The 21,945-nt window shown below is 35.0% G+C and overlaps 2 protein-coding genes across 3 annotated transcripts in view; one reads left to right on the top strand and one right to left on the bottom strand.

Annotated features, from left to right (window-relative positions):
* The window catches only part of LOC131079368 (protein RAE1), a 169,227-nt gene extending 148,313 nt beyond the window's left edge, over positions 1-20,914 (bottom strand). The window contains exon 1 of one of the 2 annotated variants that reach the window (XM_059221603.1): positions 20,801-20,914. The gene's annotated coding sequence lies outside the window, so the exon portion shown is untranslated. Of the gene's footprint in view, positions 1-15,728; positions 15,856-20,800 lie in introns of those variants that run through there. The other variant, XM_059221602.1, reaches the window with a different exon arrangement.
* On the top strand, positions 10,765-20,293 carry LOC131876051 (pentatricopeptide repeat-containing protein At2g35030, mitochondrial-like). The gene is made up of 4 exons (XM_059220824.1): positions 10,765-10,920; positions 13,246-13,547; positions 19,321-19,519; positions 19,712-20,293. The coding sequence occupies exons 1-4, from the start codon at positions 10,765-10,767 to the stop codon at positions 20,291-20,293; spliced, it is 1,239 nt and encodes a 412-aa protein (XP_059076807.1).
* Positions 20,915-21,945: the final 1,031 nt, after the last annotated feature.

Raw genomic sequence — 21,945 nt, 5'->3', positions numbered from 1 at the left:
TCAGTAGTTGAACATGTACCAATTGTTGTAAGGGTTGTTGATACCTTTTGTTCCAAAAATTGAACAAATAAAATCTATTGTTTGAAACAAAAAATATCAATTTTTGTTAGGAAATGTACCAAAATTTGTTAGGAAATGTACCAATAGTTGTTAAGAAATGTACTAATATTGTAAAAAGTAACCAATCAGGTGATGCCATGTCAGCTGCACAACTATTGGGGTCTCTTTTGCACGCCTATTGGTCTCACTTTTTGGGGGGGCTATTTTAGACACCTTGGCAAAAAGCATGCTGATGTGGCATCATATTTGATGATGTGGCCCTGAAATCTTAGTTATAAGCAAGGGACTTGCCAAGTAAGCTGCTGTAAAAAAATCAGAGTGATTTGAAATTTCCAAGTAAGATTTTGAGAAGCGCGAAGTTAGGGTGCACAACTACTGGATCCTTTCCCCTATATGGCGCTGATGGATTGAGACAAATGAATAGAAATGACAAATGGAAATTAGAGAGGTTTAGGGTTTATCTTAAATACTAGGATATTTATCTTTAGATAAATCTACCTAAAATATGCGGACCTGATATTCTAATAGAAATTCAATTTTAATTTTAATATCATTGTAATTAAATACTTTAACTAACACAATTCAAATTAATTTCTTTAAATATCATTTCCATAAAGACATAAATTAAGATTATCATTCAATAAGGGATACAATTAGGTTCAAGGTTCAATTAGGGTTAGAGTTAAAGTTCAATTAGGGTTAGAGATATGATTAGAGTTAGACATAGAATTAGTGTTTGTTTTAGGCTTAGGTTGATGATGAGGGTTATACGATTTTCAATAAGTGTTAATGTTGGAGTTTTAAATAATCATAGTGTTAGGTTTATGGGTAGCGGTAGGGTTAGAGTTTAGTTATTGTCATATTCAAAGTTCAGTTTGAAACAGAGTTAGGATGAGTGTTGTATGATCAAGATAGAGTTAAAGTTAGTATTAGAGATCAATTAGGATAGTTTAAGGATTAGGATTATGGTTCAATTAGGGGTGGTATTCAATAAGTGTTCAATTAGGGTGACTATTAAGGTTATATTTAAGATTACAATTTATTTGAGTTTAGAGTCAACTTTCAACTTGAAGGAGGGTTTAGGGTTCAATTAAAGTGACAGTTTAATTATATTTAGTGTTATGATTCAATTAGGGTTTGAATAAAAGTTAGATTTAATTATCTTCCATTATTTCTCACTGATGATGAACAACCATTATACCTTCTTAAATATTGGTCACAACCATGTAGATGGTAATTAATATCACCATGGAGTATGCAAATAGAATTAATTTTACATAGAGCTTTTAACATATGGGTATGCAAATATTTAGGATGACACTAAAAAGGTTGTGAAATAAGAGTTAGTATTCACTATATTCATTTCGATATATCAATATTTTAATGTTTTTAAATAATTTAAATTAAAAAAACAGTCAACTTTGAGGCACTTTGAGGCTCCATATGGGCCCGAAAATTGGTTGAAAATCTCAGACATCTTTTTAAGAGTTTTCCAACAATATCTAATAGTTGAAAATACAATGGTCAAATAAAAAGTTATGACTCAACCAAAATCCACAAAAAATCCTAAATATATTATTTCCTAAGAAAATGTACGATTGGACTCATGACACTCAAATGGGAGTTACACTTTCTAGAATATTCTAGGGTGGTTATGTTAATGCGTGGTAGCTTATGCAAGATAAGATCTTCCTAACCTTCCTTGTTTTGTTACTCATCTACATGCTTCATGTCTGATTTATATTACATATGATTATCGGATTGTACAAACATTGCTTATCATTAAGTTATCGGGTTAAATTAGCCGATGCATACTTGCTATTAGATGCATAAACATTGGCACCGATTCACATCTGTTATCGGGCTTAATTATATCGAGCATATTTATTATCGGGTTTAATGAATACATCGCTTCATTTGGATTAAACATTGGTTAACAAATGCACCGGTTGGATTATATTCATTGTGCACTTTGAATCATCGATGTTTATCTGAACCGATTCATTAAATAGATCAGTCATTATATTATAATATTACAATATGCTATCGGGGGTTTTTTGAACCGATAATCAGCATTGTGTTAATGGTATAATTGTAAAGGCACTGATCAATGGCATGACCGGTCAATTCACCAATTGACCGGTTGCCTAAATGATATATATGCCAATTGAATTCATTTGGAGAAGACATAGAAAATATTAAATGATCTCTCTCCTTCAGACCTGCAGATAAAAAATCAAATTTATTAGATATTGACATAATTCCTCATATCCATATATAGCATTCATAGTTCATAACTTGTTCTTCAATTAAAATTGAAATAACTTTACATGGTATCAGAGCCAAGGTAATCGAACCTTAGGCTATTCAATTTTGATAAAATTCAAGGACTAAGTTACAAACTACATCACATTTCCATAGTGGCCAACGCTATCAGATTCGAAGATAGACTCGGAGCTAGCGAAGATTTTTCAGCTTGGAAGTTTAGAATCAAAATGATTTTAAGAGAAAACAAAGTTGATTCATATGTCCAAACTGAAAGTGCACAACCAGAAGATGAAACCGAGAAATCCACATGGATCGAGGGAAATGATAAGGCTATTAAAATAATAGTGTATGGGGTAAGAAATAATATAATGCCCATCATTAGAAAGCAGGAGACGGCTTATAAAATGTTCAAGGCACTTGAAAAGACATTTGAGATATCAAATGCAAGTCGTACTCTAGCACTAAAACGAGAAATAAATCATATCACCATGAACAAAGGGGAGACAATCAACACCTACTTCATGCGGATATCAGTTTTAAAAGATGAACTTGCAACTCTAGACTACGAGATCCGAGGCAAAGAACTAACACTCATTGCTTTAGATGGGTTGCCTAGTGGATGGAGCACATTCATCCAAGGCATCAGTGCAAGGTCCAAATATCCTAAGTTTGAAAGACTAAGAGATGATTGTCTACAAGAAGAATCCCGATTGAACAAGGTAGGAATAAAACAAAAAAATATAGATGAAGACTTGCAAGTCCTAAATACAAACATCAATAAGAAGTACAAAAAGAAGCAATTCAGGAAAAGAAAAGCTAAACAAGGCAAGAACACTTCTAAGAAAGACCTATCACATGTTCAATGTTATAGGTGTGACAAATTCGGACACTATGTTGCAAACTGTCCGGAGAAAGGGAAGCAAGCCACATTTGCAAAAGTGAGGAAATCTAGAAAAGAAAATGACTCCGAGAACTATGTCCTCTACTCAACACTTACAAGCCATACTTCAAACAAATCTAACTCATGGGTGATCGACAGTGGTTCATCCAGACACATCACTGGCTTTAGAGAAATACTAGACTCCATGATAGAGAAAGATGATGAGGAAGTAACCATCGGAGACGATTCTTCACATCCAGTCAGAGGAATTGGAACCTGCACCATCAAACTGAAGACAGGCATGTCACTACGACTTGAAGAAGTACTATATGTTCCAGGCATCAAAAGAAATCTAATCTCCATATCAGCACTAGAAGATCAAGGATACAGAGTGACCTTCATGGAAAACAAGGTGTTGGCTTGGCCAAAGAGATCCTCCATCAAAGACGCTAAGGTCATTGGTCGAAGACAAGGCTATTTGTATGAGCTATGTACAGAGCCCAATCTAGCATTGATCCATGAAGCAACTAATGCAAATGAAGTATGGCACAGGAGATTAGGCCATCTGAATTATAGAGCTTTGTCAACCATGGGAAACCTTGTCACAGGTCTACCTAAGTTGAAGCAATATCATTCAGAGGCATGCAAAGGGTGTGCCTTAGGTAAAAATACCAAAAATGCATTTCAAAATAGTACTAGGAAAACTAGCAAAGTTTTGGAGTTAATTCATTCTGATGTATGTGGACCTATGTCCGTACCCTCGCTAGGAGGATTTTTGTACTATGTAATTTTTGTTGATGACTACTCTAGGAAGACGTGGATCTACTTTCTGAAATGTAAAGAATCAGAAGAGATCCTAAGTAGGTTCAAAGAGTTTAAAACATTAACAGAAAATCTCTCTGAAAACAAAATTAAAACCTTAAGAACTGACAATGGGGGGGAATACACATCAGGACTATTTAAAGACTTTTGTAGAAATTCTGGGATTAAGAGGGAGTTGACAATACCTTATAATCCACAACAAAATGGAGTAGCTGAAAGGAAAAATAGGACCATAGTAGAAGCTGTCAAAGCCATGATACTAGATCAAAATCTAAACTTGAACCTTTGGGCAGAAGCAACTAACACTGTTGTGTACATACAAAATAGATGTCCTCATTCACACCTTGAAGATAAAACTCCCGAGGAAGTCTTTACCAAGACAAAACCAGATATCAGCCATCTTAGGATATTTGGGTGTCTGGTCTATATTCATGTACCTAAAGAGAAAAGATTAAAACTAGAACCCTCTGGAAAAAAGGGAATACTTGTAGGATACAGTGAAACTTCTAAAGCCTACAGAATCTATGTACAAGGGCAGAGAAATATTGAACTTAGTAGGGATGTAATCTTCGAAGAAGATTTAGCCTTCAAAAGGGCCCAAAATACAATAGAACCTGAAATTCATAATCCTACTCCTAACCTAGAAGAAGAACCTACTCCTGAGCTTCAGAGGGAGTATCTTGAAGAAACTATAAGTGAAACACAAGACCCACCTATAGATAATTGCAAGAAAAGACCACTATGGGCCACCAAAACTATAGCAGAAGCTCAGAAGTTCGTTGCTCCTTCAGGAACCTTCAAGGAAAGAAAGAGGCCTAATAAATTCATCAACTATGTTGCACTTATGAATGATCTCTCTAAAGCTGAACCTAACAATGTTTCAGATGCACTCAAACATCAAGTATGGATAGATGCCATGACTGAAGAATATCAGTCCATTATGAAGAATGATGTTTGGGAGATTGTTCCTAGGCCAACCAAGAAGTCTGTCGTGTCTTCTAAATGGTTGTTTAAAATCAAGCATGCTGCAGATGGCAGTATTGAAAAACACAAGGCCAGATTTGTAGCTAGAGGGTTCTCACAGAAGGAAGGAATAGATTACGAAGAAACATTTGCACCTGTTGCCAGGTACACATCAATAAGAGTTGTCCTAGCCATTGCAGCAGCAAAGGGGTGGAAGGTACATCAGATGGATGTTAAGACAACATTTCTAAATGGCGAGATCATGGAAGAAGTTTACTTAGAGCAACCTGAAGGGTTTGAAATTCATGATGCAAAGTCTCATGTGTGTAGACTCAAGAAAGCTCTTTATGGGCTCAAACAGGCTCCCAGAGTTTGGTATGAAAGAATTGACACCTATCTCTCAAAGCTGGGTTTCTCTAAGAATGATGCAGATCCTAATCTCTACCTCAAAAGAAATAAAGGTGATATGTTAATATTAATTTTATATGTTGATGACTTATTAATTACAGGAGATGATCACCTAATAGATCAATGCAAGAAAGATCTATCCACAGAATTTGATATGAAAGACTTGGGGCTTCTTCATTACTTCCTAGGATTGGAAGTATGGCAAAATTCTGATAATATTGTACTGAACCAAGGGAAGTACACCTTGGACATATTGACAAGATTTGGAATGCTAAACTGCAGACCCATGACCTCTCCTATGGAAACCAACTTCCATAAACTTAAAGAAGCAGCAACAGAATCAAGACCTACTGACCCCACTCAATACAGGCAAATAATTGGGTCCCTGATGTATCTAGTAAATACAAGGCCAGATATCTGCTATGTTGTTAATGCCTTAAGTCAGTTCATGTGTGAACCTAAGGAGATACACCTGGTTGCAGTAAAGCATATAATGAGATATCTACAAAGTACCCTAAAGCTTGGTCTTAAATATGAAAAGGTTGACATAGATCTACATGGATTTACAGATTCAGATTGGGCTGGCAGTGTGACTGACAGAAAGAGCACTTCAGGGTGCTGCTTCAGTTTAGGGTCAACCATGATATCCTGATCAGCAGAAAACAATCTTCAGTAGCTCAGAGTTCCACAGAGGCTGAATATATTGCAGCTTCAATCGCTGCCCGAGAGGCAGTATGGCTAAGGAAATTGCTCGTGGGATTATTTGGAGAACCTATGAAACCTACAGTCATTCAGTGTGATAATCAAAGCTGTATGAAACTTTCTATAAATCCAGTATTTCATGACAGGTCCAAACATATTGAGATTCCATATCACTATGTACGAGATATGGTTGACAGGAATGTGATAAAGTTAGAATATGTGTGTACAGGAGATCAGACTGCAGATATTCTGACCAAACCACTTTCCAGAGTGAAGGTTGATCACTTCAGAAAGGGTTTAGGTATGACAGAAAGGTAATCTGCTTTGTAATCTATACTTACATATATTTAAGATGTTTAAGGTGTAAACTTCTTTATCATGTTTGGACTATCTCTTGGCTTCTTGCCACCTGTGTTCATATCTAAGAGGTGACGATCTCTTAGATACTGAACACTTGTATGTAGACATCATAAGGTGACGATCTTATGATAGTCAAACCAGTAATCATGTTGGATCACTGGTAAGTCATGGATGTGCCATGACTATGTTGTGATACAACATTTGTACAAATGTTATTGCATTATCACAACTTGGATATGATGAGAACTTAGCACTTCTCATATGGTTATCCTTGTGTTGCATGTTAGGCAATGTTGATATCACGTGTAGGTGATATCTCAACCATTGATCATGTTGGATCTCTGGTAAGTCATGGATGTGCCATGACTATGTTGTGATAAACATTTATAAATGTTATTGCACTTATCACAACTTGGATATGATGAGAAACTAACCTTTCTCATAGACTTATCCTTAAGTATTGCGTGTTAGGCAATACTGATATCATGTATTAGGTGATATCTTGATGAATCTTACAGATCACATGTTTTGGTGATTTCTCACATGATCAGGTGATGATTCTCTTACTTTATCACATGTTAAAATAATACTTTATGTCACATGCTCAAGTGATGTTCTTCTATTTTGTATCATATGTCTTGATGGTACTTCTCATGTATAAATGATTTTTGTTGACTGACATTATCTTAGTTATGAAAAGGAAATGTGATGCAGGTTGCCTTATCTATCTTCCAAAGCTAAGAGGGAGTGTTAATGCATGGTAGCTTATGCAAGATAAGATCTTCCTAACCTTCCTTGTTCTGTTATTCATCTACATGCTTCATGTCTGATTTATATTACATATGATAATCGGATTGTACAAACATTGCTTATCATTAAGTTATCGGGTTAAATTAGCCAATACATACTTGCTATCAGATGCATAAACATTGGCATCGATTCACATCTGTTATCGGGCTTAATTATATCGAGCATATTTATTATCGGGTTTAATGAATACACCGCTTCATTTGGATTAAACATTGGTTAACAAATGCACCGGTTGGATTATATTCATCGTGCACTTTGAATCATCGATGTTTATCTGAACCGATTCATTAAATAGATCAGTCATTATATTATAATATTACAATATGCTATCGGGGGTTTTTTGAACCGATAATCAACATTGTGTTAATGGTATAATTGTAAAGGCACCGATCAATGGGTGCATTGATCGGTCATGCCTAAAAGGCATGACCGGTCAATACACCAATTGACCGGTTGCCTAAATGATATATATGCCAATTGAATTCATTTGGAGAAGACATAGAAAATATTAAATGATCTCTCTCCTTCAGACCTGCAGATAAAAAATCAGATTTATTAGATATTGACATAATTCCTCATATCCATATATAGCATTCATAGTTCATAACTTGTTCTTCAATTAAAATTGAAATAACTTTACAAGTTAAACATTTTGCATAAAGAAGGCAAATAAGGGGTTATAGTGTAGATTGTGGCTCTAACTGCATATTATTGTAATGAGAAAGCCCATGTGATTGTAGCATGTCATTTTCTAGATGTTGTAATTTCATTTCATTGGGATAATAGAAAGTGTTTCTTTCTTGCATTTTTTTTATTTCTCTATTTTTGTTAATAGAAAGCAAGTGCACCAGGACTATTGTTGTAGGTCTGTGAGAAATCGGGAGAAAATGTCTCCATGAGTGATGCAAAGAACACACGATGGAAGAAATAAGAGAGGAAGAGAGAGAGGGAAGTATCAACACCCAATACATTCAACCATAAACATTGCAACCTCAAACTTATACCCTAAATCCTATTCCAGTACCCTCAACCCTAAACCTTATATAGGGGACGAAGAGAGAAGAGAAGGAAAGGCAAAAGAACAAAGAGAAAGAGGAGAAAGAAGGGAGGGAGGGAGAGGTAGACATGGAGGGAGTGAGAAACCTAGAGAGAGGAGATATGGGGAGGTGAGGGGAAATAGAGAAGAGGAGAGAGAGTTCACAAAGAGAGGGATAAAAAGTGAGGGAGAGAGAAAAGGGGAGGGAGGGAGAGAACTAGAGAGGGGACAGATGGAGAGGCAAGAGACTAGAGGGGGGAGAGACATAAACAAGATTTCCAAATGAGGAGAGTTGTGTCACAGAGAGAGGGAAAGAGAGAGATGTGGGTAATGAGACATGGATGGAGATGTAGAGAGGTACAGAGGGAGAAAGAGGGAGAGAGAGAGAGAGAGAGAGAGAGAGAGAGAGAGAGAGAGACCTGACGAGGGAAGGAAGAGGTAGCGACTATGATAATGGAGAGAAGGGAGAGAGACAAACTAAGAGGGATGGAGCAAAAGGGAGATAGAGAGGGAGAGAGGGCCAAAGGAAGGAAGAGACCTAGAGAAGGGACAAAGAGGTGAGAGAAGAGAGGGAGAGGAAGAGGGACAGAAGGAAGTATCAACATGAGCAATACCCTCAACCCTATACCCTAAACCCTCTTTCGATACTCGCAACCTTAAACCTTACAACCTCAACCATATACCATGAACTCTATGTGCTATACTTGCAACCATAATCCCTGCATATGGGAGGGAGAGATAATGACATAGAGATGAGAGGAAGAGAGAAGAACAAAGAGGTAGAGGGGTAAGAAAGGAGGGAGGGAGGGAGTGATGTCCCTTCCTCTTGGGCAACTAGAGGTCGCCCATCACCACCTGCATACAGGGTAGATTCAGAGGTTTTAGCTGCAGACTCACCCATAGAGGGAGGCGCAGTAGGGGGGACCAAACGTATGCTTGCAAATGGATTGGCAGCCCTAGTGGAGAATGTTGTGTTGCAACAAACCTTAACAATTCTTCTGCTTGCAAGGACCTCATCACTGGCCCTCTGAAAAGTTCCAATTTCTTGACCAGAAACATCTTCCTCAGCATCAAAATCATCATCTCTAAATAGTTGTTTGTTTGCAACCCTCTTCTTAGGAGGCATGGCATCATCTGAATCACCCATTACAGCTTTTGCACAGGTATATGGTTTTGGCTCTTTGTAGTTCCCCTCAATATAAAAATTTTATACTGTTTTGATGAGCCTTGTCTGCAAAAGTTCAGCCAGATAATGAACCAAATGACAAGTGTGAAGAACATATGCAAAGCAACGGCATGCAGCACAAAAAACTATTACTAATCTTAAATGAGCACCCACACATTGCCGAAAACAAAACTATAAACAAACATAAGCTAGAAGATTACAAAGCCAGAGCAAACTCGGAAAAAATTCAAAAAGAAACTTAAGGCTAACATACACTAGAAGATTCCAAAGCCAAGGCTAAATAGAAAAAAGTCGATAAAAAAAAATAAAGCACTAAAGATAACCGAAGCTCACTGTCAAAAAAGTATCAAATCTTTTTGAAGAATAACCCTATCCATTTAATGCTAGAAGCTTATAAAGCCAGATCTAAGTAGTAAAAATCATTCAAAACATTAAAGCGTTAAAACTTTTTCATATGCCAAGGTCGTTCTTAAAAAGAAATAGCAAAATCTTCTTATATCTTTTAAGCCAATACATAGGTAAATGCAGGCTGCAGGAACAGACATACGTATGAGCATTTTACATAAGCTATTTCAGTGCAATCATAAGAAGACAAACCATTCTGGGCATGTTCAAAAGATTAAGATGCAAATTCAAAGTCAACGAATAAATAAAAGATCCTGTATCAGGATACCAAAAGTGAGTTAAATGCAACCCCTAAAAGAAACTCAATTTATCAAACAGACTACTACAGTCAAGATTAGAGTTAACGAATAAATAAAAGATGATGTATCAGGATATCAAAAGTGAGTTAAATACAATCCTTAAAAGAAACTCAATTTATCAAACAGACTACTACAGTCAACTTTAGAGATGCATCACAGGGAAATGCAAGTTGCAGGAACATACACACATACGATCTAATTACATAAGCTTTTTCAGTACAATCATAAGAAGGCAGCATTTTGGGCATGTTCAATAAGATTAAGAACCAAATTCAAAATTTATGGAACCTCAATATCTCATACAGAATTAGATCGTATGATTGGATAATATTTGTAGACTTGCTGTGGATAATATGGTTTTATTTCTTTACTGTTTACCTATTAGTAAATCTTAAACAGAATTACAAAGCAAGCTCCATTGATTCTAAAGTCAATGAATAATAAATCCTTTATCTTTTTTGCATCTGAATTTTTCATGTTTCATTGTCAATTCATCAATGCCATTGCTATTATCTTGACAATCAATTTTTATTTCATGAAAGACACTCTTCTAGAAAACAACCAAATGGTTGTTTCTACATTGCAAATTGTTGAAGAGGGTCGTATGAAACGCCATGAAAAGGAGTATGCTCTAATGGAAATGCGTTTACATAATGAAGAATTAAATGTTAAAAAGCTCATTAAATTGGAGGAACAAAAAGTGAATGTGCAGATGAGTTTGGTTGTTGCATTGAATTCTATAGGTCAAGCAATGCTGAAGATATCAGAATCATTATCAAAAGAAAAATGATTTTGGTCTATGTTTGTATTTAAGTAATTATTTGTATGACATTTATATAAGTATGTTAAAAACAATTTCTTTTTCAGACTTATATCAATACAATACAATCAATATTGATTGTGACTTTTGGTCATTTGAATTTTTCAACACAATATTGTTTTCATGAATACATAAATATGCATTGATATCGAATTTGTTTCCTCACTGATTTATGTTTCTATGAAATTCAAACTAAAGATTAACTAAGGTTAATTGTGAAATTTAACTAGGAATGATTGTTACATCAGAAAAGTATGCTTCAGAATTTTTTGGTTAATTAATATGTACTGTATATGTAGTGTCCATATTACATAGCAGAAGTTTTGGTTTCTAAATTTCTGAATTTTTATTCTATTTGTTGTTTATAGCAAAAATTTATGTTTGTAAAAATCTGAATTTTTATTCTACTTGTTGTTTATGCTATGATTCATCCTTAACTAGGATTGATTGCTTTAGAATTTTTTTTGTTAATTACTATGTACTGTATCTATAGTGTCCATATTACATAGCAGAAATTTTAGTTTCTAAATTTCTGAATTTTTATTCTAAATTGTTGTTTATACTATGATTCATCCTAAACAAATTTGTAAGAACAAGAATGAACTCAAGTTGTATTTGCTGGAAAAAAATGTATTTACTGTTACAATCTTCTTTACTCGATATGGACAATACTTGTAATATTGGCTGACTATTTGTTGTAGACTTGTTCTGGATAATATTTGTAGACTTGCAGTGGATAATATGGTTTTATTTCTTTACTGTTTACCTATTAGTAAATCTTAAACAGAATTACAAAGAAAGCTCCATTGATTCTAAAGTCAATGAATAATAAATCCTTTATCTTTTTTGCATGTGAATTTTTCATGTTTTATTGTCAATTCATCAATGCCATTACTATTATCTTGACAATCAATTTTTATTTCTGTTTTACACATTTTACCTATATAAGAAGGCATGTTCAACATGTGCCAGCACAGGTTGAAAAAAAAATCTTGTAGACATCTATTCGCACTAATTATATGTAACTAGAAAGATTCTGTTGACTTATCTATTGTTTCATCAAATTTATGTTTCATAATATCAAAAAGATTTGATTGATTACAAATATTGCAGACCTGTTGAATGCATATTTGACCATGATTTGTAAAGGAAAACACACACTGGAAGTTTGAGATCTGATTTATGCTCCAAACAAGCATCTTGGGAGTATATTTCGAGTCTACTCCAATAGCAGAACAACGCCATTCACCTGCAGACTTGTAAGATTAGAATTTAATGACTTCAATGCCTTAGCAAGTTTAGAAATATCTTCAGAAACCCTGCTTCAGCAATTCCAGCGTCTTCGTACACCAAGGGCAAATCATACAAGAAGATTGCACATAAATCATATGGTGATTCTCTATCATGTCTCTTTACCTCAAATAGTTCTTGCGATAGAAACGCATGATCAAAATTGCACGCATTCCTCACACAAATCTCCTAGAGATCGCTATAATTTGGAAGATGTGATGGAATATCGTTAACAATAGAATTACTATTTACATTTTTTATCTATATAAGCAAGCATTTGAAACCTGTGCCAACACAGGTTGAAAAAAAAATATTATAGACATGATTGAGGTCTTCAAAAGCAAAGGACAATTTTTCAATCATACTTCTTGTGAGCCTTATGTTAGGTCATCATGGGCAGAGTTTTAAAATCATGTCTATCAAAACTTGAAGGACTGGGGGTTGAAAATGCCCAATGTCAACTACCATAGCATTTCAGGTTGATAACAGTAGTTATAATCTAAGTCACAAGGTCGACAGCCATGAAATTCGGAAGAAATTCAACAATGGAAAAATTCAGATAAATTTGCCTTCTATAATTTTGGTTATTTTTAAATATATGTATACTTCTAATAAATTATCAGAATAGCGACCCTCGTTGGAGAAAATCCGAGGGCGAGGCAGAAGTTACAGACACCCATGACCCAATAGATACAAAGCATATACAAAGAATACCCACGACCAGCTGAGTTGTGTTTAGAGGGGGATAGCAGTGCTTTATAGAGGAAATTCGATTAAATTCGATTTTTTAATAGAAGTTTGAAATTCGATTAAATTCGAACCTCATCCATGAAAATCGCCGTATCCTTTGACTTAGGTTATAATAGCAGCACAATAAATATTATTTTATAAATCATGCAAACTTAATAATTTTATTTACATTTTGTGATTTTGCAGGGAGGAGATCACTATAGCAGAATGAACTCCAATTCAACAGAAAAAATGAAAATTCTTCTTACTATCGCATCAAATATTATTCAACTGGCACTACAAATTCGGAATGACATTCAAAATTCAGAAAGGATACAAAAACAATTTAAGAAACGTAAATTAGATTTATCTGAAATAAGACAACTGTCAAATATGAAATCAGATGACATGGAAACAGTCCTTCATGCTATCACTACTGAGCTGGAAAGTGGGATTGTCAAAGCCGATTTATCTGCTTCTCAGTGGGAAGGAAGGATTCAGGGTCAGTGGTATGTCAAACCACGCTCTTTACATTGGTGGAACCACTATATTTTCAAGATAGATGTGATGATGAACGTTTTGTAGTATTTTCAGATTGCCATATGCATTATTTGGAAATATTTGTGAAAAATTGCATGATGACCTGAAGCAAGGTGAAATAACATATTGTTTAAGTTTCATTTGTAAATTGTTTTGAGTTTTCATTTGTTTCAATTTTAGAACAGTGTTAAGAATCAATGGTTTTTAACTTAGTTCATATAATTGAGTGAAAGTCCATTTGTTTATCATTTCTAAATTGAAAGTCAAAGCCTATTCAGGTGTACACACCTGAAATCGACCACTATCATTTGGAAAAATTTTGCATTATTCATCTATTCTCATCATCCTTATTAGTTTTTAGTATTTACCCACTCTCTAAATTTTTGTTTCATTTTAAAAAAGATTATTTTGATATTTGAAGCTTGATTTAAATTAATTTAAACACTTTGAGAGTTCCCTTTGCTTCAATAGATAGCTATTTCATCCTCATATGAACAAATTAGAGTACACACTTCATCCACTCATTGATGCACATTTGATTGGCACAGAGGAGCTAGCTTATACGCATTCCAACTTGCACCTTCTTACTCACAAAGATGATGCGTACAAGGGGCAAACAAGATCCAAAATGAACTCACTTGGATCTTTCTTCTATTTCACAATCTTTAGTTATTGAGCAGCCAAGTAGCTAGCATACTTTTAGACTAAGTAGTAGTGGGGCTCCCATTTGGTCCTTCTAATCTACTTGCGTCATATAATATTAATAACAATGATGATGAGTTCCCCCATGAAAGGCAAATTAGTTTTCAAAAAGTTAAAGGTGGCAATAAGTATGTAATAGTGTGTGTCATATAATAAGCGACCTAGAGACATCCACAAGGGAGGTGGCAACAGTGGCGGTCCTATGGCAGGGCATTCCCCCCAAGTCCCCATGTCTTAGAAATGTCTCCATAGCAGCGTAATACCTATAACATGCCCAAATCATAAACTTAGAAAAAGTGCAGGTTAATTGCAAAACAATTGCATATTTTTTCAATGAATCATGATATTTGGTCCACAAGTCATTTTGCTCGATTTTCTGGGAGAAAGAATGATATTTATTGAAATAAACAAATTTGCCCAGCAGTCTCAGAAACGATTTATTGCAATTAATTTAATTTAGAAAAGATTTTTTGCTTTTATGGTTGATATCAAAGAACAAATAAGAGTTTGATCCAAATCCATTCTCTTAGTTACTGGGGCAGGGGGCAGGGGCATGGACATTTGAAATAGTACAGTGTGGTATATGAGTAGGTTACTGCGAGATGCTCAGCTACTGAGTTGGGGCACTAAACCTGGTTATGGTGATTAGGCCCTGTTCTAGCCAGCACAAAATACCACCCAGGACAATCCCAACACTCTAAAAATCATGTCACATCTAAACAGACATCTCCATATCCTACACAAGGTGGTTATCACCGGAGGCTTTCATCAATACAAATAAAAGCATGTCTTATGAGTGGGTTTTATTTTCGGATCAAATCACCATCCGTATAATCTCTATCAGGGATGACAATGTAGACGAACCTGCACAACCCAAACCCTAGGCCTAATGGCAAAATGTATTAAAACCCTCACCAAAAAACCTCAAAATTCGAAAAACTTATAGCTAATATCAGAAGAACCCCCCGTGTGTACATCTCCAAAAAAAGGTCTAACCTGAATGACAACAATTAAAGATGAATTGAGAGGTAATCAATGAAATAAAATCTAAAACCCGTCTAAACCCTTTTTTTCTCTCAAAAAACCATGAGACAAAATAAACTAAAAAGCTTTAAAAACTTCTAGGCGTAAGGCAACAAACCCCCACACCTATATTCGACGGAAAACAAATCGAATCAGATGGGTACTGAATTGAAAGAAACCCACCAGACCAGGAAAACTTTCCAAGGGAAGTAAGAAAAAGAAACAAACCAAAGCTCAAATGATCAGAGAATTTCTACGGAAATGAGGGAAACAAAAGTGGTGTGTCAACAAACTAGAACCCACCAAAACCCTTGAATTGATCAAAACACTTGTACTAAAACAAACGAGGCCATATTCAATAAACTTCATATATATATAGATAAAGCAAAAGGGTGCTGAAAGTACTCTAATGAAAGGGTACCCACTGGTCAGAAACAAAGCCAAGAGCTGAGTTGATGGCACCACCACCAAGACCCGGCCAAGATGCAATACAACATTGCAAAATATGTTCTACACTCCCTGGCAATTACTTTTGTGTTCCCGCAGAGATCAGTACAAACAACTAGATATGTATAGGTAGAATCCAAACAGATGGGCAACCGAAAGATTTATTAGCCTACACGGGAGCTTTCGTCACAAATAGACACTCCATCTTGCAGCAAATTTTTAAGTTTGGGAAAGTTTCCTTCACAAATAATTATTATAATAACAATAACAGAGGAATTTTATTTTATCATATCAGAGATCAGAGATAATATTGATTTTAAAAGTTTTGTTTTTAAATAATGTTTAATCTAATTTAACAAAAAAATATAATTGTAAACATATGATTTTCACAGTTTATAATATTGTTGTCCATGAATTCTAATTTGATGTCACAATCACTTATAACAATAATAATATTTGTTATAGTTATTAATAACATTTATTAATTATAACTATTATATGATTTTATTTTATTTTAAAAATTATATGTTATTGTTTGAAATGTAGTCAATTATTTTTCTTGTTGAAAGTTGATTTGTTGTTGCATGTATTATTAAACTGTTATTTTTTTTAATTTGTTTGAGTTTTCTATACAATCTAATTTTGCAATATTGATTATACTATTATAAGTATAATATGATTTTATTAATAAAAAAATTATATTTTATTAATTGAAATGTAGTCAATTATTTATTTTGTTGAAAGTTGATTTGTTGTTGCATGTATTATTAAACTGTTATGTTTTTTATTTGTTTGAATTTTGTATACAATCTAATTTTGCAATATTGATTTTGAACTATATTTTTATCTTGAATATAACTATATTATATTGCAATATTTTAATTTTATACGACTGTTTATTGTTATTTTCAGCAACAATTGCAACTTTTCTGTATTAATATTTTTATAATTCAAAAAAATTGTATGAGTATAATGAGGATTATTTAAAAGTAAACAAATTGGAAATGAATGTAAGAGCTAAATGAGGGTGACAATGCTATGATCATATAGTATGCAGCTCTATCGATGACTTAATAAAAATATAATGAGGACTTACAATACTTTATAAGAGTATAATGAGGACTTAGTTTTAGTTTTAGGCCTATGTTAAGGCTAATTTATTTCTTTAATGATATTGTTTTGTTTACAATGCTCACAGTGATCTTGTAGGATTGGCGTCTGTATTTAATTACATGATGTGATCAAGCTTGATGAATGGCTTTTAATTTTTTCATGATTTTTTTCTATTCTTTGCATCGGTTTGTTTTTTGCTTACTGCTGCAGGCAATTGTGGGTAATGAGATGGACTGTCGATGGGATTTCCTACTTGTAATCATATTGACAAACACGCATTTACAGCACCAGACAACTTTCTTTATTCTTTGCTCATTATTTTTATTTTGTCATTTGGCGGTGATATGATAACTGCAGAAGACTTGAAAGTGCTCTAGTGAACTTCCTTAGACAGTGTTGACATTTGACAGTTGTATCCTCAAACTTTTTGTAAACTTTTTGTAAGTCGAGAACTTCTAAATAAAATCTAATAAATTGTCATGTCACACCTCCCTTAAGCTGACTTCGAATTCATAAATTAGAAAAAGAAAAAGAAGGCATTTTTCAATACTCCTGCCATTTGGCGGACTTATGAACATAATAAATAAATTATATAATAAAGCTAAGTTTAAATTTAAATTTGTAGTGCCAACTTTGGGCTGTATGGTCGGAGATGTGGGGGAATATATTTATATTCTTTAACATCCCAGTGCTATGGGAAAATAAATAAGTTGAGTTTTCTATATTGCTAGGTCCATTTTGATTGCTGCTGTTGAGGATTGTAATAATGAAATGTCGCTGTCTATATTTATACCATTTCAGTTTGCACAATTTAGAAAAAAATCTGAAAATAGCAAAAAGTATAAGAAGGGACATCACATACATTATAGCATATTCTTTTTATTGAATTGTGTTGCACTTCAATCGAGTCTAAAACAATGATTAGACACATCAAATATAAACACAACATCATTTTCTAACTTGCCCTACCCTTAATTTTTGAAGTATACTGACATAAAGTAAAATTACACAATGACACTCTCAAAGGGCAGATCAAAGGATAGTCTCATAACACTGTGAAGGGCTTTCAGCAGCACAAAAGCATGAGTCAATTTTCCTATATGGTGATGCTTATTTAGCCGACTCTGCTGTAGGAAGTTCTTTGACTTTTTCCTTACATGGTGATACGTATTTGGATTATATTAATGCTAAAACGGTGTCTCTGCCCTCACGACTTTGTTCACTGCATGTATTCCTATAAAGTATTTTGTTGCTTTTAGCTGTAATTGCGTTAAATAGTATAGTTCTTAATTGGAGTTACGAATGTTGAAGTCGAAATCATTCATCTTAACAAGCTCTCTATAGTTTTTATCATAACAGCTGGGATTTGCACAGAAAAAATCTCCAATGGTCTTAAACAAAAACAGGTTCTTTACCGTGTGCACAATGCTCTCCTTAAGATGAAGAATAAGTGTGGGAAAAAGTGAAAGCGGACAATTTTGCCTGTGCAAGTATTTTCAGTGCATGCGCTGGAATAGCAGCTATACAACAGGGGATGCAGAATAAAAATACCTCAGAACTATAAAACACATAATTTATAGTGATAACAATAACCCTAACATTCCAATGCAACTTGGCCTGGTACAGCAGTGATGGGAGTTTCAAAGTAAAATTAACCTAGACTCACAAGAAACGTATGCAAGCTGCAGTCAAGGCCATTCTTCCTCTTAGGTTTAGCAGAGATCTCATTTCCAATACTATCCAGAATCTTCTTCAAGTAATGGCTCATGTTTTAGATGTTCCTTAGCTAAGAACCGAAGTAATGTATTATAGCTTGAATTGAAGGTTTTTCAATTTTATTGTGCTTGTGTTTTGACGAATGATTTGTGGTTGGGGTGTGGGATGTCTGTGTGGGCTTAGGTATATGGTGGAGAGGAGCGCTGGGCATTCATTAGACACGAGAGTTTGCAGGTCCTAGTTTATCTAGAAAGAAAATCTCTACCCTGGTAAAGAATGGGTGCTGTCGGTGTTGCATTTTTTAACTTCATTAGAACAAATTTCTAGAAACCTAAAAATTGAGAGTTTATAATGAGTAGATTTTGTTCAATAATAGTTCATTGTATTAATTCATTTAAATTTTGTTGTTCTAAACACAATTAGCCACGGGTTTAAAGTCATACTAATGATGAGTGTCCAATAAATTAGACATAACCCAAACTTCTCACATAAAAAATAAACAATGAATTCACCACCCCTCTCCTTAATTTGCAGGAAATAATGAAAATCGATCTACTGTTGAAGCGACTATCATCTCTTGGATTAGCAGGACATGATTCAGTTGCAGTTCTCCTAAGATCTCAGGATGAAATCATGTATTTTCCCTACTATAAATTCTCAACGCTATGCTCAAAACAAACCTCGAAACAAAAACAGCAGATTAGGAATGATAAACGTCAATCTGAGTTCGCCCAATGCAAGGATTACAAATTATGCCAAGAGGGGTTGGATTGAAAATGCCCGCAAATTGTTTGACCAAATGCCTGAACGAGATGTGATCACATGGACTACAATGGTTTCCGGGTATTCACAGAATGGAAGAGTGGATGATCCACGCAATCTGTTTGACAAAATGCCTCAATGGAATGTGATCTCCTGGACTGCAATGTTATCTGGCTACGTACAGAATGGGAGGATCGAAGAAGATTGCATTCTGTTTAGCTAAATGCCTGAGAAGAATGTGGTTTCATGGACCACGATGCTTGCAGGTTATACTCAGGAGGGGAAATTGGAGCTTGCACATCACCTGTTTGACCGAATGCCTGAGAAGAACGTGGTCTCGTGGAATGCCATGATTACGGCGTATGCGTAGAAAGGAGGAATAGAGATTGCACGGAAGCTGTTTGATGAAATGCCTAAGCGAGATATTATTTCTTGGACTTCGATAGTTGTAGGATATGCTCAGAATGGGAGAATTGATGACGCGCGCAAGCTTTTTGACAAAATGCCGATGAGGAATGTGGTCTCATGCAATGCTATGATTGCAGGATACGCCCAGCATGGAAAAGTAGATGTTGGTCGTCAGCTATTTGATAAAATGCCAGAGCGAAATCTGGAATCCTGGAATGCAATGATTGCAGGATACATACAGAATAACAAATTATATGATGCTCGACATTTGTTTGATATAATGCCAGGGCAAAATGTGGTTTCTTGGACTGCAATGATAACAGGGTATGCGCAGAGTGAGGAAAGAGGGGAAGCCCTCAAGATTTTTAGTGAAAAGCAGCGGAGTGGCACGAAGCCTAGCCGGGTCACTTTTGTTAACATTCTTAGTGTATGTGCCAGCCTAGCAGCTCTGGAACAGGGTAAACAACTGCAGGGATACGCAACACAAATGGGATTGCAGCGGGATGTCTTGGGCAGCCATGGGCCGTCCCTTACTGTTCATTAATGCTTTAAATGGAAGCCTCTCGTTTAAAAAGAAACAAGCAAAGCAAAAGTAGGAAAAATAAATGCAATATCCTAAGCTCCGAAAGGTCAGAAGATTTCACCGAAGCCAGTTTTCAGTCGCTCAAACAAATAAACAAGCAGGAAATTAGGGGACGACATTTCAAGAATTAGGGGAGGACCAGAATGAAATTGCAATTCCGGTTAGCATGATTTACTAAACAAAATAACAGGGGCATATCGTTGGTTGCTTGAATTCCATGCACGAGGAAGCTGAAATTAATAAACAGGACTTGGACGCGAGAAAAATTGGAAACCCGCATGAGCGTATAAAATTAGGCCTTCGTTGGAGTTTTAAAAAAATAACTGCTCAAAGCATAGATTCACGGTGGAGCGCTCTGAAATTGTTACGAAAAACAACGGAAATACTACGGAAATACAAGTAGCTCCATAAAATCAAATGCAGCCTGCACAGATACAGTCAAAACAAATAACTAAATATAACCCTTACATTTCTTTTTCTGCAGAGGTATCGCCAATTCTTCATTATCGAAATATACAAATAGGATTCAGGAACTTTAAATAGATCAACAAACACCTCAGCAACCGCATTGAACACAGCAAAGGTGGGGTCCCATGGAGGGGTTTGCGCTTCTATTTTTATGGAAGAGGTGGTCTCACGGAAAGAAAGAAAAAAATAAAAATAAAAAAGAGAAAAAATTAAATTGCTATTGTTTTATTTGGAATCTTTTTTAGAAAAATAGGAGTGCATAGTTAAGTCGGGAAAGGTGGGGCTAGAAATTGCCCCACGAACTTAAGAATATTATCTACCATTATAAAATGTTTTTTTTCACCTATACTTAAACTACCCACTTTGCATATTTTAAAATTTCTCTATGTATTTTTAAGTTTTAAATTCATTGTTCGTAAATTGTGTCAATTGTAAGAATTTATGGTGGAAAATGTATAGGCTGTATTGTTGAACAGTTTTATTCTTTTTAAATTTTATCTCTGTCTCTCTTATAACGGGTCACTGAACCCTCATTACCATTCAAATAGAATAAGTGACAAGGTTGGGGGTTCGATCATGTGACCTACAAATGGATCTGTTTGCCGCTGCTCAACCCTGATCTGAACAAACAAGCTCGGTTATCAAGAAGGCAACGACTTTCTGTTTTTCGTGGTTGGATGCCTCTTTAAGCCCACAAATAGCTCTTGAATAGCGAAAATGGGAAGAGAGTGTTATGGCAATGAGTTTTTTTGCCACGAGAACCTAAATGCACTCTGCCTATGCCTGTCAAACCTAAAACTTTTGAGGCTCATCTCATAGAAAACTGGAAGACATGAACATTTTTGTCTTGCGTCTCATCGATCTTCATTCACATCATGGTTGAAGGCGTCCATTTTATTGAAGCCATCTGACATTCCTTTGAGGATGAATTGTCATATATGTATCTTTTGTTTCAGAACCAAAACAAAAGATCAGATTTATATGTTGGCATAACTGATAGTGTTGACACAACTAGTTCATCAGTTAGTATTGTCATTAATGACAAACACTTACCGGTGAATAAGGTCAAACTCGTAGGCAAGGAGGTGTGGTAAACCACAATGGTTTACCCATGGCTGCAATCAATATGGAGGATTCAATGCTTC

Source organism: Cryptomeria japonica, chromosome 5 (genome assembly GCF_030272615.1).
Source record: "Cryptomeria japonica chromosome 5, Sugi_1.0, whole genome shotgun sequence".
NCBI classification, from domain to species: domain Eukaryota; kingdom Viridiplantae; phylum Streptophyta; class Pinopsida; order Cupressales; family Cupressaceae; genus Cryptomeria; species Cryptomeria japonica.
Note: the sequence above shows the minus strand (reverse complement) of the source record. Positions and strands in the feature narration are given on the sequence as shown.